We start from the raw sequence: 16828 nt of genomic DNA, 5'->3' as shown, positions 1-16828 counted from the left end.
TATTGACAATGTATTCATGGTGTCCCAAAGCACTATGGTAATGCATATAATGGGAGTAAATCAGAAATATTGAAATGGTTATTAGGAAACTAGAATGTAACTTTTCATATAAAATAATCTAAGAATCAGTTAAACTTAGATGGCTATTTATTTCAGACAGATTCATTTACGAAACAAAAAACATAATTTCTCTGTTTATAGTAGTGGTTGTGTTATAACATTAAATGTTTGAATTGCAGTCCCTGCTTATTATAAAGTCACACATTTACAGCCCTGGCTGTCAATTTAGTTTTCTTACTGATCATTAGAGAGAGATACAAAGTTAAAGATTACATATTTGATACAAAGTTAAAGATGACATATTTGATACAAAGTTAAAGATGACATATTCCCACCTACCCATATATGCCTAGTGTCCAAATATTGTTACTTTCAGAACTAAAGTTTTTCCAGACAAGAATATATCCTTTTGTGCTGAGAATTAAGCTTTTGCTTTTCTATATACATTTCCCAATGGGACCACATCATTAAAAATAATATTTCTATACCTGTATATAATATTCAAGATGTGAACAAGGTGCCACATTTCTGGCAGTTTTTCAGTGCATTCCCATATGTATGCATAAGCATCTGTTGTCTTCACCATGTCTATCCACATGTAACAACTTGAATCCCAGTGAATGGCTCTTCATGAAATTTTATATTTAGTTCTTTTAGGAAGATTTGTCTAGCCATCCCAGATTTCATTAGAATTGGACAAAAAAAAAATTCATAGGTTAAACCTGGTTTTAATATAGTATTGTTAGTTTTAAATGGTCTGTGCATGCTTCACACTCATTATTAGTATGAGTTACAAATGTGGCTTTGTCACATTGTGAGTTGGTCTCCATTGTGAACACACACACACACACACACACACACACACACACACACACACACACACACACACACACACATTGTGTGATCGACACCTGTGGTGAGCATTATGTGCCTCGTCTTATAATGCAGCACAGTGACCCAGCTAGCCACCCAGTATGACATAGGAATAGCAAGGCCAATATCTACAATGACTATTGCACGGGATATTAGTTCATGTAGGCTGTGGCAGTCGATTGGCCATCACAAGTATCCATACTCACTGCAAGACACAAGAAACTGAACCTTGCTTGGGCACGTCAGCACCAGTGCTGGACCAACGGCATGTGGAAATCTGTTGCCAGTAGGCATATCCATATTTGGAGAAAGCAAAATAAGGTCATACCACCTGCATGTACTATTATTTGGCAGATTGGAGGCAGTGGTGTTATGGTTTGAGGACTGTTTTTGTGACTTGTCATGATTCCTCCGATCACCATTAATCAACGGCTTGATGGGAACTCCAACCTTTTTATCGTCGCTGACCATCTACACATTAGCATTAGTAGAGGCATACGATACAAGAAAGCAAGCTTATACAGCATCAGCTAGGAAAAAAAAATATAAAATAACCCTTCCCATTTCACCCATCCATTCATTCCAAATGTTTGTCTAGTTCTGCCTTGAATTTGTTTAAGCTATCAACTTCCACAACGACATATAGAAGTTTGTTCCAGCAATCAACTACCCGCTAGCTAAAGGAAAATTTCCGTGCATCTATTCAACAGCTGTCTTCGCTCTTTGTGAAGACAGTGTATCCAGACAACTCTGGCATCCATCAACGAAACAACAAACCATACCACTAGGCCTGGAAGGTCATGCAATCTCAACCAATTCAGTATGTTTGAGAGGCCTTGGAGGATTTCTCTGGACTCCACTCTCACCTCTTTGTGATGATTTCTTTCAACGAAGTGGTAAATGCTCCATAGCAAACAACTTACTAAATAGCAACCAGTATGGATTTCGAAAGAACCGCTCCACGCTGGATGTGATGATAAAAGCAGAGGCAAACATCTGAAATGCCTTCATAAGGAGAGAACATCTAATCATGATTAAACTCGATATTGAGAAAGCCTTCGATACCACCTGACAATATGGTGTGCTAAAAGATCTCCATTCTTTCGGCTTGAGAGGTCAGTTACCTCAATTTATACAAAACTTTCTACGCAACAGAACGTTTCGGGTAAGGTATATAAACAATTTATCCAAATCATTTGAACAAGAGGATGGTGTACTGCAGGGTTCCATTCTGAGTCCAACATTATTTGCTGTAAGAATCCCAAATATGATATGGGAAGTACCAAATACAGTAGAATCATGTGTGTTTGCCAATGGTCTCATTGTCTCTTGTCAATCCCAAACTGTGAACACCATTGAAAGACAACTTCAAATTTCCATAGCTAAAATAGAATCATGGACACTGCAGAATGGTTATTCTTTAGCAGAAAATAAATCCACTGAAATTCATTTTTATAAAAAACGCAAACTCCACCCGGATCCAGAAATATTTTTAAAAAACAGCTTGATACCTGTCACTAACAATTTTCGTCTGTTGGGGAATTATTTATATAATAAACATAATTTTGCTTCCCATATATCTTACCTTTGAACTACGTGTCTTAAAAAACTGAACATCCTAAGAGCTGTTTCCGCTATGTCCTGGGGTGCTGAAAGAAGCTCTGTCCTTCATCTCTATAGAGCTTTAATAAGATCATGCTTAGATTATGGATCACCTGTCTGTGACTCCACTAGGAACAGTTCGCTATTACATCTGAACACCATACAGCATAATACCCTTAGGATAGCTGTGGGAGCTTTCAGAACATCTCCGGTCCACAGCCTGTATATTGAGGCAAATGAACCTCCAATGCATCTAAGGAGAAAATCCTTATTATGTAACTATGCACTAAAGATTAAGAGTATTCCATCACATCCTAGCTGGCAGCACTTGTTTGACCCTCAATACATCATGCTATATCACAATAAACCTAATGAGAATCGCCCCGCAGGGCTTCGACTGCAAGAGCTCATGATCAGTTGGAACATTAATTTTCAGAATGTCTTCCAAGACCTTGGTACTCCTGAACCTCCCTGGACTCAATTCGTACCTCTCTGTGACAATTTCTTTAAGATGGGGGAAGACCTCCCTGGCTAATACAAATTTTCAACAGCTCCATAAATCGCATTCCTTGGAAAACTCAGGAAAAGTACATATCTATACTGATGGCTCCAAAACAGATACAGCTGTAGGGGCTGCAGCAGTTTCTTCCACTTTCTCAGTAGCTGTGTCTCTTTACAGTATCTATACTGTAGAATTATTTGCAATAAAACTGGCTCTAGATAATATAAACAACTACCATATAAAGGAATCTTTGATATATACAGACTCCTTGAGCGCAATCACTGCCATTCAATCTACTTTTTTCTCCCTCTCACTCCATTCTCAAAGAGATCCGATCTAAGTTATTTCACTTTCAAATAGTCAAACAGAAGGTTACCTTCTGCTGGATTCCTGGTCATGTTGGCATCTCAGGTAATGAACATGCGGATGCTGCTGCAAAAAGTTCCCTACACCGATTACAAATTTATCATTAAAACAACATGCAGGAAACAGTGGTCTCACCTTTGGAAAACTCAAACCAATAATAAACTGCTGCAGATAAAAAAAAAGAGCCACAACTGTGGACATCTAGTTCCAGGAGAAGCAATCGACAAGAAGTGATTCTAGCAAGGCTCCGCATCGGTCATTCATATCCAACTTACCTGTATTTGCTTATGGGAGAGAATCCTCCTCAGTGTTTCTTTTGTCAGTTGCCGCAGCTAACAATAAAACATATCCTCATAGAATGTTGCCAACTTTCAACAGTCAGAAAATCAAGCTTTAGCTCCCTGTCCAACTTACAGGAATCCTTAACCTTATTTCTGTTTAGGTCTGAACCAGAAGTTCATGATGAACCTGAGCTCTCATGTATGATTCACAACAACGCTTAAGATAAAGTAGGAATGATAGTGATTAGTACGGATGTTAATTTTTGTTCTACTTCCACTTAATCTTGATTACTCATCTTCATATCATTGAACAATCCCATTGAGAGCATGCAACTCTTATTTGTATTTTGCAGGTATTCCCACCGCCCCTCTCCAGTTATTTTTAATTTGTAATGTATTAACTTTTTTGTTTAGTAATGATTTGGATGCTAGGGTTTATCTGTGGCTTATTTTTTCCCCCCCTAGTACTGAATAAAATAAAGGATTTCAGTGTGGAACCTAAGAATTCTACCACTTTACGACTGAAATGGAAATTAGACTGTAATGCACAGAAAGCTGTGGTAAATGAATATAGGATTTTGTATTGCCCTGTTGATGAATGCTCAGAATCTTGTAATGGTAAGTAATTTTTTCCTTTGTTTTTCAGGTGATAGTATTTGTAGGATAAAAATAATTTTTTTTCCCTTTTTTTTTGTAGAAAAAAATACTGCTACTTTACTAAATTGATCAAATAAAATTCCTGTAAAATAATGATAGGTCCAGAGTTGCCCTTATTTGCTCAATAGCATGTAAAATTTATATTAAATCCTTTATTTGTATTTTGCAGGTTTTCAAATTAGATGATAGTCCCTAATTGCATCTAAAATCATGTATTTGAAACCCACAAACTTGAATTCTCTCCCCTTGACGCGGGCACCTGTACGTGGTAAGGGGACCTCACAGTGATACTTCTGGCCTTCCAGATTAGCATCACTTGTATCTAATGCCCATACCTTGGTTCCAGGGTTACATCATTGGAGGCCCCGGTACCAAGCATTTCTCATGGCCAAGCAATTCTCATGCGTTTAAAGAGCATTTTTCTCTACTGTGACTGAGTTTTTCATTGTTTTTTCTCTTGCTTAATCAACTTTTCTGTTAAGTAGCTCTACTTTCTTAAAAGCACTAAGAAGTAAGCCCAGAAAAAGGAAAGTACCTTTTTATTTAATTTAATGCTCTTACTAATTGTACTAACCTCTACACTTGGCCACCAAGCAGCACTGCTCCTGCCTCCCTGTGGTAGGGCCAGTAATCTGGGTAGTAAACATAAACCCCCAGGGCCAAAAGGAGCCAACATGGATACAAGCTGTCATCCATCTTTATTGTTCTCGAGCTCAAGATCAGAACATCCTGACATCGACCATGACTCTAACCAACCCAAAAGTTTTCAAAGGGAATTGCAGTGCCATGAAGATATACCAAATTTCCTGGTGATACGTTGACTATCTGCCCAACCTGTTGGCAAGTTATCGCCATTCTTAATTCAGAAACATCTAGAGTCTATTGCTGGATCACCAAAAATGGTGAAAAGACTGCAATCGGGAGACCTCCCAATTGAAACGGTCACTTCAAAACATTCTGAGTAGCTGTTAAAGACAAAAACCTTTGCTGGGTTGGCAGTAACAATTACTCCCCACAAAACCTTAAATTCATCGAAAAGTGTCATCAGCAAGCAGGACCTAATTACAGTGTCCGAAGAAGAACTACTCCAGGAATAGTTGAATAGATGTGAAAAGGATCATGACGAAAAGAGATGGAAATCTCACTCCAACTAGATCCATTATTCTGACATTTGGCATTCCAGACTTACCATCCTCAATTAAAGCTGGTTATTTAAACTGTCTGATTCAACCTTACATTCTGAATCCTGTTCGTTGCTTCAAATGTCAGAAATATGGTCATTCCCAGCCGGCTTGATGAGGTGACGCCATATGTCCCATCTGCAGATCTAAAGAACACACTCAAGCGGATTGCTCAATCAAAATGCCTGCTTGTCCAAACTGCAAAGGAAGCCATCCACCCTTTTCCAAAACTTGAGCTATGGATAACAGGAAATAAAATTCAAATATACAAAATAGAAAATAAAGTGATGTTTCCTGAGGCATGTAGGCAAGTTATGTCAACTATTCCTAGTAGTCGTTCTTATGCAGCTTGCACTCGAAACTTTGTTTCTACTGCAGCTGAAACAGATGTATCAGTTCCGCCTAGTACCTCTCTAGTGAATTGGCTTATATCTACACTTTCAATCTCTAAAAAAGATAATCCTCCAAAAAAAGATGGTGAAGCCACAGTTATTCCAATCAGCATCCCTAAAAGACCAGAAAAAATGTTCTGCGTACAAAAAAGTCAGATGAATCATTCTCAGGTAAACCTAAATAATGCATAACATCATGCAGTGGAATTGCAGAGGATTAAGCCATCATTCTGATGACTTACAACAGGGAAGAGCCATTTTTGATCTAATTAATAAAAAAGAGAATCCAAAGAGCTGCACCTCAGCTCAAGCTAGGAGGAGAAGTGGGGAATTTTTTAAGAAATGGAATAGTGGGAAGGTGTTTTATTAAAAAATATATTTTTTGAAATATTATTTATTAAAACTGCAAAAATGTAACAAACGTCCAACTAGGTATGAATTAATGTGACTTTTGCTGCTGAACTTGAGCGAGTCTCTCAACATCAGGCTTGTATGCTGTAATTTTCATCTTTATACATGCTGAGAGACTCGTATTGTTCAGATGGTGTCTTGATTTATTTTTAATATAGTTCATGTTTGAAAATATTTGCCCACAGGGCACCTCTGTAGCCAGGTGGGCAGGAGCAGCAGTGCATAGCACACGCTTCTTGATTAGACCGGGATTCAAGCCCGTGACCAGCAAATACGGAGGATGCGGAAAGGTCAGGAAATGACCACCGCATATCCCCGGAGCAATATGTCCTTAGTTGCTAATGATCCTAAAAAAAAGCTAAATAACAATAATAATATAATTTGCTCACAGAAATTCGTCAGACCAAAAACTGATATATGCAGACTTTCAAGTGCCATTCAGTCTACTTTTTCTTCCTCTCATTCCATTGCAAAATAGATCCAATCTAGGTTATATAACTATCAAACATTCAACCAGATGGTTACCTTCTGCTGAAACCTTAGTTTGGTTGTAATCCTAGGAAGTGAATGTGCCAAACACAAATATTTTCATATTTGTATACATGTCTGGTAAGCTACTCCACGCATTGAACACAATTTGGTCTTACTTTTCCAACTCATCTATTGCCATCCATGTGGATTTGGAGAGGCAAAAGGGCAGCCTTTTGCCTCTCCGAATCCACAATTTCAATTTTAAGGCATTTTAGTCTTGCACTCCATGGTACTTGTTTTTTAAGTCCTTTAACTCTATTTCAAATTGAACTTCATGCGGGCTAAAAGTTAGAGCCACATGCAGCTCGCAAGGTGCAGGTTGCCAACCGCTGACATAAGAGATTTAACAGCTCAATTCAATCCCATAGGTGTATGCTTACAGGAAACATTCTTGTCACCTCAAGTTTTGCCAAAATTTTCAAATTATATCATGTAGACAAAATAGGAACTCAGAATCACCTGCACATGGAGGAGTAGCTATTCTTGTTAACATTCCATCCAGGCTAATCCAATTGAGAACTACCCTAGAAGCTGTGGCAGCTCACATTGCAATTGGCACTTCAATTACCATTGTTTCCATTTATATTCCACCATCTGCACCACTTCTGCTTTCAGAACTTGACAACCTCATTACACAACTCCCAACTTCAATTTGTCTTTTTGGTGACTAATGGACACCATCCATTGTGGGCTCTGTTACAATGGATCATGATGGCACAACTTACTAAACCAGTTCTTAAGACATTGTTACTTTTTTATAACAGAATACCTTCCCGGACAAATGGCATCACACTTATGTTTTGGCATTTCCAAAACTGGGAAAAGATCCTACAAATTCACAACACTACCGATCTATTGCACTCACTAGCTGTATAAGCAAGGTCCTGGAAAAAAATTATCAATGCCTGCCTGTCCTGGTTTCTAGTCCAAAACAACCTTCTTAACTCAGTACAGTGCGGTTTCCGTGAAGGCAGAACCACTCTTGACTTACTCATCAGGGCAGAAATAAACATCCGTGATGCTTTTGTATGAAAAGAACACCATGTCGTGGTTCTCTTTGACATGGAGAAAGCATTTGACACAGCTTGGAGGTATGGTATAATGCAAAACCTATACAATCTAGGACTATGCAGACACCTTCCAGAGTTTATCAGAAACTTCCTCCCTCATTGCTCATTTCAAGTTAGAGTCAACAAACAGTTATCCTCAAATTTTATTCAGGAAGAAAGGGTTCCACAAGGTTCACTACTAAGCACCACCCTATTTAACATAATAATGAACTCCATAACACAGGGTCTACTACAAACAATTTGCCTAATATGCGATTTGCAAATATCCTCCTGCAATTTGCCCAATATGCGAATGATAGAAAGACAGTTGCAAGGTGCTGTCAACAAAGTTGTAAAATGGTCCCAAAACAATGGTTTCTGCCTCTCGCCACAAAAGACTGTCAGGATACACTTCTGTAGGAAGGGTAACCTACATCCAGACCCAGAACTTCACCTAGAAAATCAAATAATCCCAGTGGTTTGTAGTGTCCACTTTCTTGGTGTGGTTCTTGACCAAAAACTTACCTTCCTCGAACATATAAAAGAGCTCTGGATTACTTGCCTTAAGAAGCTAAACATCTCGAGAATACTATCTGGCCTAACATGAGGGGCCGACTGTTACACACTATTGCATTTGTATCATGCATTAATATGGACACATCTGAACTATGGCTCTGTGGTCTACAGCTCTGCTAGAGCTGTAGACCACAGAGCCATACATTGACTTGTTGCTGTACACCACAGTTCTCTTCAGCTTGCACTAGGGGCATTCCGTAAATCACCATATGCTGAAGCAAATGAAACCTCTTTACATCTACACAGACAAATGCTTCTGTTAAACCACGCAGGAAAAGTCAAAGGGCAGCTAGACAACCCTACTCAGAATGGACTTTTCTCACCCAAATGGGAGAACCTTTATAGAGCCAACCCATCAACAGGCATATGCTTGCATTCCCTGGTCAGTGACTGGCAAATTAACCTTAGCATGATACAACCTACTACTTCTTGTACAGCCCGCCTTGAATGTATCACGCCACTGTGTGACCTTTCACTCACATCATTGGGGAAACACACCTTACCCCAACAGAACATACTGCAAATTCATGCCGCATTGAGAATCTAGCACACGGACGGATCTAAAACTGAAGCCTATGTTGGTGCAGCAGCAGTATTTTCCAACCTTACCATAGCCAAGAAGTTCCCCATTGAATGCAGCAGCTTTGCTGCAGAACTCTGTGCTATCTTCATAGCATTAAATTTCACCTTGTCAACAAATATATCGAACAGTTATCTATACAGACTCCATTAGTGCTATCCAAGCTATACAGCAGAATAAAAGTCATAACTCCTTACTCCTACAGATTTGGAATACCATGACTAAGCTAAATAGGAAGAAACAAGAGGTCATCTTTTGTTGGATCCCTAGTAATGTTGGAATTTTTGGAAATGAATGTGCTTGATCTAGCTGCAAAAACTGCTACTGATCCTATAATCAACCGTTTGGTATACCAATCACAAACTACAAGTTAATTATAAAGAAGCAGTGACTTGAAAAATGGCAGCACATCTGGAAAAGTCAAGTTGGGAACAAGCTTCTCCATATAAAAAAACATATCCAAACTTGGAAATCCAGTATATGAGAAAACAGGCACGAAGAAGTCGTATTAGCCCAACTACAAATAGACCATACACACCTAACACATCTTTATCTTCTTGCAGGCACTGATCCACTACTGTGTACTAACTGCAACGCCCCAAATACAATAGTGACCAGCAAGCTATGTTTACCTCTTTTTCCAGGGCGAACATTCCTTTCAGTATTGCCGGCCTTCTGGCAGATACCCCACATGTGGCCAAAATTTTTTCATTCTTTAAATGGATACAACTGTACAATACAGTGTGAACTTCAACAACATTTATATACATAAACTGTGTATTTAACATCACCATAGTTAAGTGCATTATGGCCTTTCTGCCTTATGGCATGCATAATTATCATATGTATGGCGCACTATGGTCATAGTTGCCGATGCACCCAATAAATCCCGAAACAAACAAACAAAACAAGCCATTCTGCCCTTGTGCCGTAAAGCCCATAAACAAATTTATAAGTATGCCGATGACCTTACCATTTCCTGTCAATCTCAAAGTACGAATACCGTCGAATGGCAACTCCAACTTGCCATATCCAAAATAGAATCCTGGACTTTACGGAACGGTTACAGACTATCAGAAAAGAAATGCACTGTCACTCACTTTTGCAAGAAATTAGCTCTCCATCCCGAACCTGAACTACAAATAAACAATACTCCAATCCTGCTTGTTAATATCGTTAAATTTCTTGAACTAATATTAGACTGCAAACTAAATTTTCAAGCCCACATCACTTATTTGAGAACTTCTTGTATAAAGCATTTGAATATACTTCAATTGGTCTCATCAATGTCATGAGGAGTTGATCAGTATACTTTGCTGCAACTTTATAGAAGTTTAATCTGTTCATGGCTAGATTATGGTTGTCTAGTGTATGGCTCTGCCAGGAGTACTACTTTAAAATGGCTAAATATGACTGCACTGTGAGCTTTCAGGACTTCTCAAATCCAAAGTCTTTATATTGAAGTGCATGATCCCCCATTACACCTGCGTAGAAAAACTACTGCTCCACTACGCTGCTAAGATCCAGAGTCTACCATTGCACCCGAATTGGGAGTTTATAATACTCGATGGGAATCCTTCTGTGAGAGCAAGCCAAATGAAAATAGACCTGCCTTGCTCAGGATCAAAGAGCTTGTTCAGAGTTTGAATCAATTTAAATGACATTTTTCAAAACACAACTGCACCTGTTCCACCTTGGACATGTGTATGTCTCTGTAGATATATACTTCCTAGACTTTCTCCAGTGGGGAAAAATATATCTTCCTGCAATATCAGACAGATACATTCAGCTCATGCTATTATGAACAACCTTGCCTTTAAAATTTATACAAATAGTTCCAAAACTGACAGTATAGTAGGTGCTGTGGCAGTTTTTCCTTTATGTACAATTTCAGCCACACTACCACGAGCTTGCAGTGTCTTCACAGCCGAATTATATGCCATTAAGATAGTGCTTAGTAAGATTATTGAGCTTTCCATTTCATCTTCCATAATGTACTCAGACTCCCTCAGTGCTGTCTCTGCCATAAGGAAGAATTTCTCCTCTTCTCATCCTACATTGAAACAGATTCATTCCCAGCTATTCTCCTGCAGTGTGTCCAATCAGTTTTTGCTGGATCCCTAGCCATTCTGGCAATTCTGGGAATTGAAAGTGCTGACTTTGCCACTAAACATCCTCAAGCCACTCTCTCACAACATCCTAAGGCTCCTTACACTGACTATAAGTCTGTCATATGCAAAGCATGCTACGATAAATCGGCACAGATCTGGAAAAGTAACACCAACAATAAACTTTACCAAATAAAAGAAGATCCAAAGAAACAGACAAGAGGAAGTGGTACTGGCAAGACTCAGAATTGGACACACTCATCATACTCATCACTTCCTGTTATTGGGAGAAAACCCACGTCAGTGCTCATTCTGTCAGATGCAACTTATGGTGCATCATTTTCTGGTTGATTGTCCCTTACATTCAACCTTCTGGTCAAACACTTTTCAATCACTCTCTGTGTTGAATATATCACCTGATTTATCTAATTTCTTAGGAAATGAAGCAAATATTCAAGAACTTTTATTGTATCTAAAACATATTGGCTTGTACAGAAGCATATAATTAAATATCTCCAACAATATACTTCTTGTGAATAAATGATGAACAGACACGATTTGGCCTTAGTAGCCCTTGTGTTATTAAAGCCAATACCACCACCAACAACAACAACTTCATTGGAACCTGGCATGTGCAGCCATGTGGAAACTCAGAAAGGGGGATCCTGGTGGATGAGGAGCCCAGCCTAAATACACCACTTAGGTCCCTGCTTCAACAAGACAGATGGTCCCAGACCAGCCGGACTAGGATCAATTGGCCAGTGGTTCTTACTGCTAGGATCAATTGCATTCCAATAAGTCTCCCTCCCTTTGGTCCTGGAACGGGATCAGTGCTTATTCCACCACATGGAGGAATGCCACCCCCCTCTGTGTTACCAGGCAATACTAGGTGGTAGATGACTCAACTGCTGCAATACCACCACTTTGCTTATTGGAGGCTTGAAGTGGTGGAACCCTTGTTTAGTCTCAGATCAACTCTTTCCCATCTCTTCCATTATGCAGTATGACTGATGACTTTTGAGGTTATGTTGAACATCATGGCGAGATCCAATCTTCCTTACATTCCAAGGGTACAGCTCTAAAATGGTGTTCGCAGGCCGACCGCTAGTTAGTACACCAGACCGAACCAATTGGTAACTCTTTAGGAGGCTTCCGGATCAGCTAGTGTATAATCTTGTCACCTCTACTTTGATAGATGGTGATTGGAGGGAGTCCGAGTAGTGTGTATGCAGGTGGGCAAACTAGATTTCGAACAGGCTAAGAGTAGAAAACTTGCTTCTTGCCCTAATGGTAGCCGAGCATTCTGGTCTCTTGCCAAAGCTATTGGCTGCAACTTTTGTCCATCTCTGCTCCGACCTCTGTCAAAACCAGATGGTTCTGTTGTCACTTCAGCCAAAGATAACGCTGACCTGCTAGCATTCCATTTTTCTTCCAATTCATGTATTAATGATCTTGGTAAAACACCTCCCACCATTCCGAACACACTCCATTCAATGCCTCCTGTGGTATTCCGTCAAAAAGATGTCAGAAGGATTTTGACGAATCTCGATGCTAAGAAAGCTCCAGAAACTGATGGTATTTCTCCCCTTGTTCTCAAAACCTATGCTCCTGAACTTACTCCTGTTCTTTGCTGCCTTTTTTCACTTTCCTTATGCTTGGAAATTTTCTCATAACCAGCCAGTTCCTAAAAAGAGTGACAAGTCCCTCCCATCCAGTTATCATCCCATTGCAATTACTTCTACTCTTTCTAAAGTAATGGAGAAAACAATTAACTGCAAACTCTTAAACTACCTAGAAACCTTCTGTTTGATCAACGATTGCCAGTATGGATTTCGTCAGTGTCAATCCACTGGTGATATTCTGGCTTATGTTACCCATTTATGGACAAATTCAATGGAAAAGTTTGGTGAAACACAAGCAGTTGCTCTTGACATCTCAAAGGCTTTCAATTGTGTTTGGCATAAAGGTCTTCTAAACAAGCTTTATCTTATGGTTTGCCAACTGTTTTCTGTAATTGATTATCCAGTTTTCTCTCTGATCGTTCACTTAGGCTGATGGTAGATCGCTCTCTGTCTTCTAACGTCTCAACTGATGCTGGTGTTCCCCAAGGTTCAGTTCTTTCCCCCACTCCTTTCCTCTTGTATATTAATGACCTTTTTCCATTGACTCGAAAACCTATCCATAGTTTTGTCGATGATAGCACATTGCATTCCACTTTCCATTTTGAAAAACCTTGCCCTGTCCAATCAGCTTCAACTTCTCGAATATCAGCTACCAATTCCTGAAATGCTGATCTCCAGGTAATTCTCCAGTGTGGCAAAGACTTAGTTGATTTTAATCCTTCTAAAACTGAGTCTTGTCTTATATCTCGCAAAAAGGATTCTTCTCCTCCTATGCTTATCTTTGGTGACACTCAGATTTCTAGGCATAATGATATATCTCTTTTGGGGATTACCATGATTTCTAATCTCTCTTTGCACAAGCACCTTACAAATATTGCTTCCTCTGCATCTAAAAAACTTGGTTTTCTCTTTTGCTCGGTGTTACTTTTCTTCCAAATAGCTGTTCACTCTGTACAAATAGCAAATCCTCCCCTAACATGGAATATTCTTCCCACATCAGAGGCGGTGCCCCCAAAACCTCTCTCAGGCTTCTAGATTCCATTCAGAAGAGGGCAGTTAGGTTAATTTATGACTCCTCTCTTACAGAGTCTCTCCACTCTCTGTCTCATAGATGTACTGTTTCTGCTGCATGCTTTTCTACAGATACTTCCATGGGCACTGTTCTTCTGAATTGGCTTCTATAAATCCCGTTCTCTCTTTCAAAACAGTCCGAACACGTGCTGCCACCAGCCAACATCCATTTATCGTCTAACTTCAAACTAACAGAACCAACTTTTCAACATTTATTAAAATGTAGTCCATGCAGTTTTTTGTATTTACATCTGGTGATGTCCATGTATATTTATGTTGAGATCTATGGTACAGCAGTGTGTTGGTGATGAATAATTTGCTTTCTTTGCAAAAGTTAGTTCTTCTCCTCGATCATTTCTATTGTATTTCTTTCCTCTTAGCATTAGTTGAGGCAAATGATACAAAAAAGAAAGCTTATCCAACATCAGCCAAAAAAAAAAATCTTTTCCCATTTTACCCATCCGGTCACTCAATCTGTTTGTTTAGTTCATCCTTAAATTTATTTAAGCTATCAACTTCCACAACAACAGGTGGAAGTCTGTTCCAGCAATCAACTACCCGTTGGCTAAAGGTAAACTTCCGCACATCTATTCTACAACTGTCTTTCATCAATTTGAATCTATACCCACTAAGGTTCTTAGTGTGAGCAAGTGGAAGTATCCTGTCAGCATTGACCGTGCTCAAACCATTCAACCACATCAATCAGATCACCTCGCAGGTGCCTAGCTTGCAGATGCTGCAACTGGTCCTTCAGGCTGTCATAGACATTCTCTCAGATAGGCCACACAAGTTGTACTTGCTACCTGGGAGTCTAAAACGCTGATGGAACTGATATTCAGGTGACACTCAAGTCAAGTGGACCAAATTTCGGTGAAGTCCAGACAGTCTGTGACAGCCAAATCTTCTGCTTGCATCTTCACGATGGTGGGACTGTTTGTAATCCTAGGCATAACCTCCGTGCACAAGTACATGGTGGGTGACCCAGGTGTGAACCAACGTAAGGAGGGATCGAGGTGTGGCACCCGCACCACAGGAAGGAATGCTGCCCCTCTATGTTACAAGGTAGTACTAGGTGGTAGATGACTCTCATCAACCGGTGCAATACCACCAATTTGCTTATTGGAGGCTTGAAGTGGTGGAACCCATGTTTAGTCTCTAGAGCTAAGTTTCGGTCAACCCTTCTCCATCTCTTCCATCATGCAGTATGATTGACGACTTTTGAGGTTATGATGAATATCATGGCGAGATCCAATATTCCTTACATTTCGAGGGTACAGCTCTAAAAGGGTGTTTGCAGGCCGTCCGCTAGTTAGTACACCGGACTGGACCTATTGGTAGCTCTCTAGGAGGCTTCCGGATCAGCTAGTGTATAATCTTACTACCTCTACTGTGCCAGATAGTGACTGGAGGGAGTCCAAGTAGTGTGTATGCGGAGAGCATTGTCGAGGCCATGTTATGTCAAGGATCTGGGTATATTCTTACCATATGTATGCCATATCCAAAAATTTCATTACTTCATACAGCATGTCCCACCCACTTTTTCTTACTATTGAATACACCATGAATTGTCAAACTAATAGAGCAAGTTTATCTGCGAAAAGATCTAAACCTCCCAAACACTTTCTAATTCATTTCACAAATATACGTGGTTTCAATTCTGATCTAAACGATGTCCATTTCCACTTGCAGTCTGCCAAGCCCTATGTACTTTTTCTGACAGAATCTCAGTTATCGGATGATTCAACTACTGCTCATCTCAGATGCCCAAATTATTCGCTGTATGATTCCTTTCACCTCAAAGGTGGTACTTGTGCATATGTCTGTTCTGATATTCCCTGTCAAAGACTTGGCAATTTGGAATCTCCTCTCTTCGATCTTCTCTGGCTTAAAATCTCTCTACCTCATTGTGTCAAATTCATCTGTTGTCTCTACCGTTCTCCCAACTCCACTAATCACTTGGAGCCCTTTGACTTCCTCTCTTTGCAACTTGACTTTCTCCAGTCCAACTTTCCTAACAGTGAGATAATTTTCCTTGGTGATTTTAATGTTCACAACTCCAGCTGGCTTCCGTTTTCTAGTCACACCGACCCAGCAGGTCGAGATGCTGAGGCTTTTGCAATTACTTATGACCTTGCGCAGATTGTTCATTTTCCTACAAGAATACCGGACAATCCTAATCATACAGCCAAAACGCTTGATCTTTTTCTCACAAACAACCCTTCTAAGTACACGGTCGAAGTGAGAGGTCCTTTAGGCACTTCAGATCACAACTTGGTGATTGTCTCTTGTCCAATGGAGCCTTTATCTCATGGCTGTTCCCAACCTCGTGTTGTTTGGCATTATAAGAATGCAAAATGGGATGATCTGCGAGATTTATTTTCCTTGGTCGGATTACTGTTTCAAAACTTCTGATGTCAACGTTTGCTCAGATCATGTCAGTGAAATTGTTCTTGCAGGAATGGAATCCTGCAAGAACTACTTTATCCCACACTCTACTTTAAAATCTCGTCCTTTTTCTAAACCTTGGTTTTCCAATAAATGTTCTAAGGCTGTTCAAGAGAAGAATGTTGCATATCATAATTTGCTTGTTTCTAATTCTTCAATTTCATTTTCTGCCTACACCAAAGCTCACAAAAATTGTAATGCAGTTATTAATCAGTCCAACCTAGAGTGAACAGGCTAAGAGTAGAAACTTGGTTCTTGCCCTAATGGAACCGAGCATTCGGGTCTCTTGACAAAGCTATTGGCCGCAACTTTTGCCCATCTCTGCTCCCACCTCTGTCCAAACGAGATTTTTCTGTTGTCACTTTAGCCAAGGATAAAACTGACCTGCTAACATTCCATTTTTCTTCCAACTCATGTATTAATGATCTTGGTAAAACACCTTCTACCATTCCCAACATGCTCCATTCAATGCCTCCAGTAGTCTTCCGTCAGATGGATGTCAGAAGGATTTTGACGAATCT

General features: G+C 39.7%; 1 protein-coding gene across 2 annotated transcripts in view; it reads left to right on the top strand.

Annotated features, from left to right (window-relative positions):
* LOC150079006 (cytokine receptor-like) overlaps positions 1 to 16828 on the top strand; it is a 453754-nt gene that overhangs the window by 344667 nt on the left and 92259 nt on the right. For both annotated transcript variants that reach the window (XM_090383341.1, XM_090383340.1), the window contains exon 11: positions 4150 to 4302. In XM_090383341.1, the coding sequence (XP_090239467.1) occupies positions 4150 to 4302 (153 nt within the window). The remainder of the gene's footprint in view (positions 1 to 4149; positions 4303 to 16828) is intronic.

Source organism: Mastigoproctus giganteus, chromosome 10 (assembly GCF_048544385.1).
Source record: "Mastigoproctus giganteus isolate SK-2022 chromosome 10, ASM4854438v1, whole genome shotgun sequence".
In the NCBI taxonomy this organism is placed as follows: Eukaryota; Metazoa; Arthropoda; class Arachnida; order Uropygi; family Thelyphonidae; genus Mastigoproctus; species Mastigoproctus giganteus.
The sequence above is the reverse complement of the archived record's forward strand: the minus strand, read 5'-3'. Positions and strand labels throughout refer to the sequence as shown.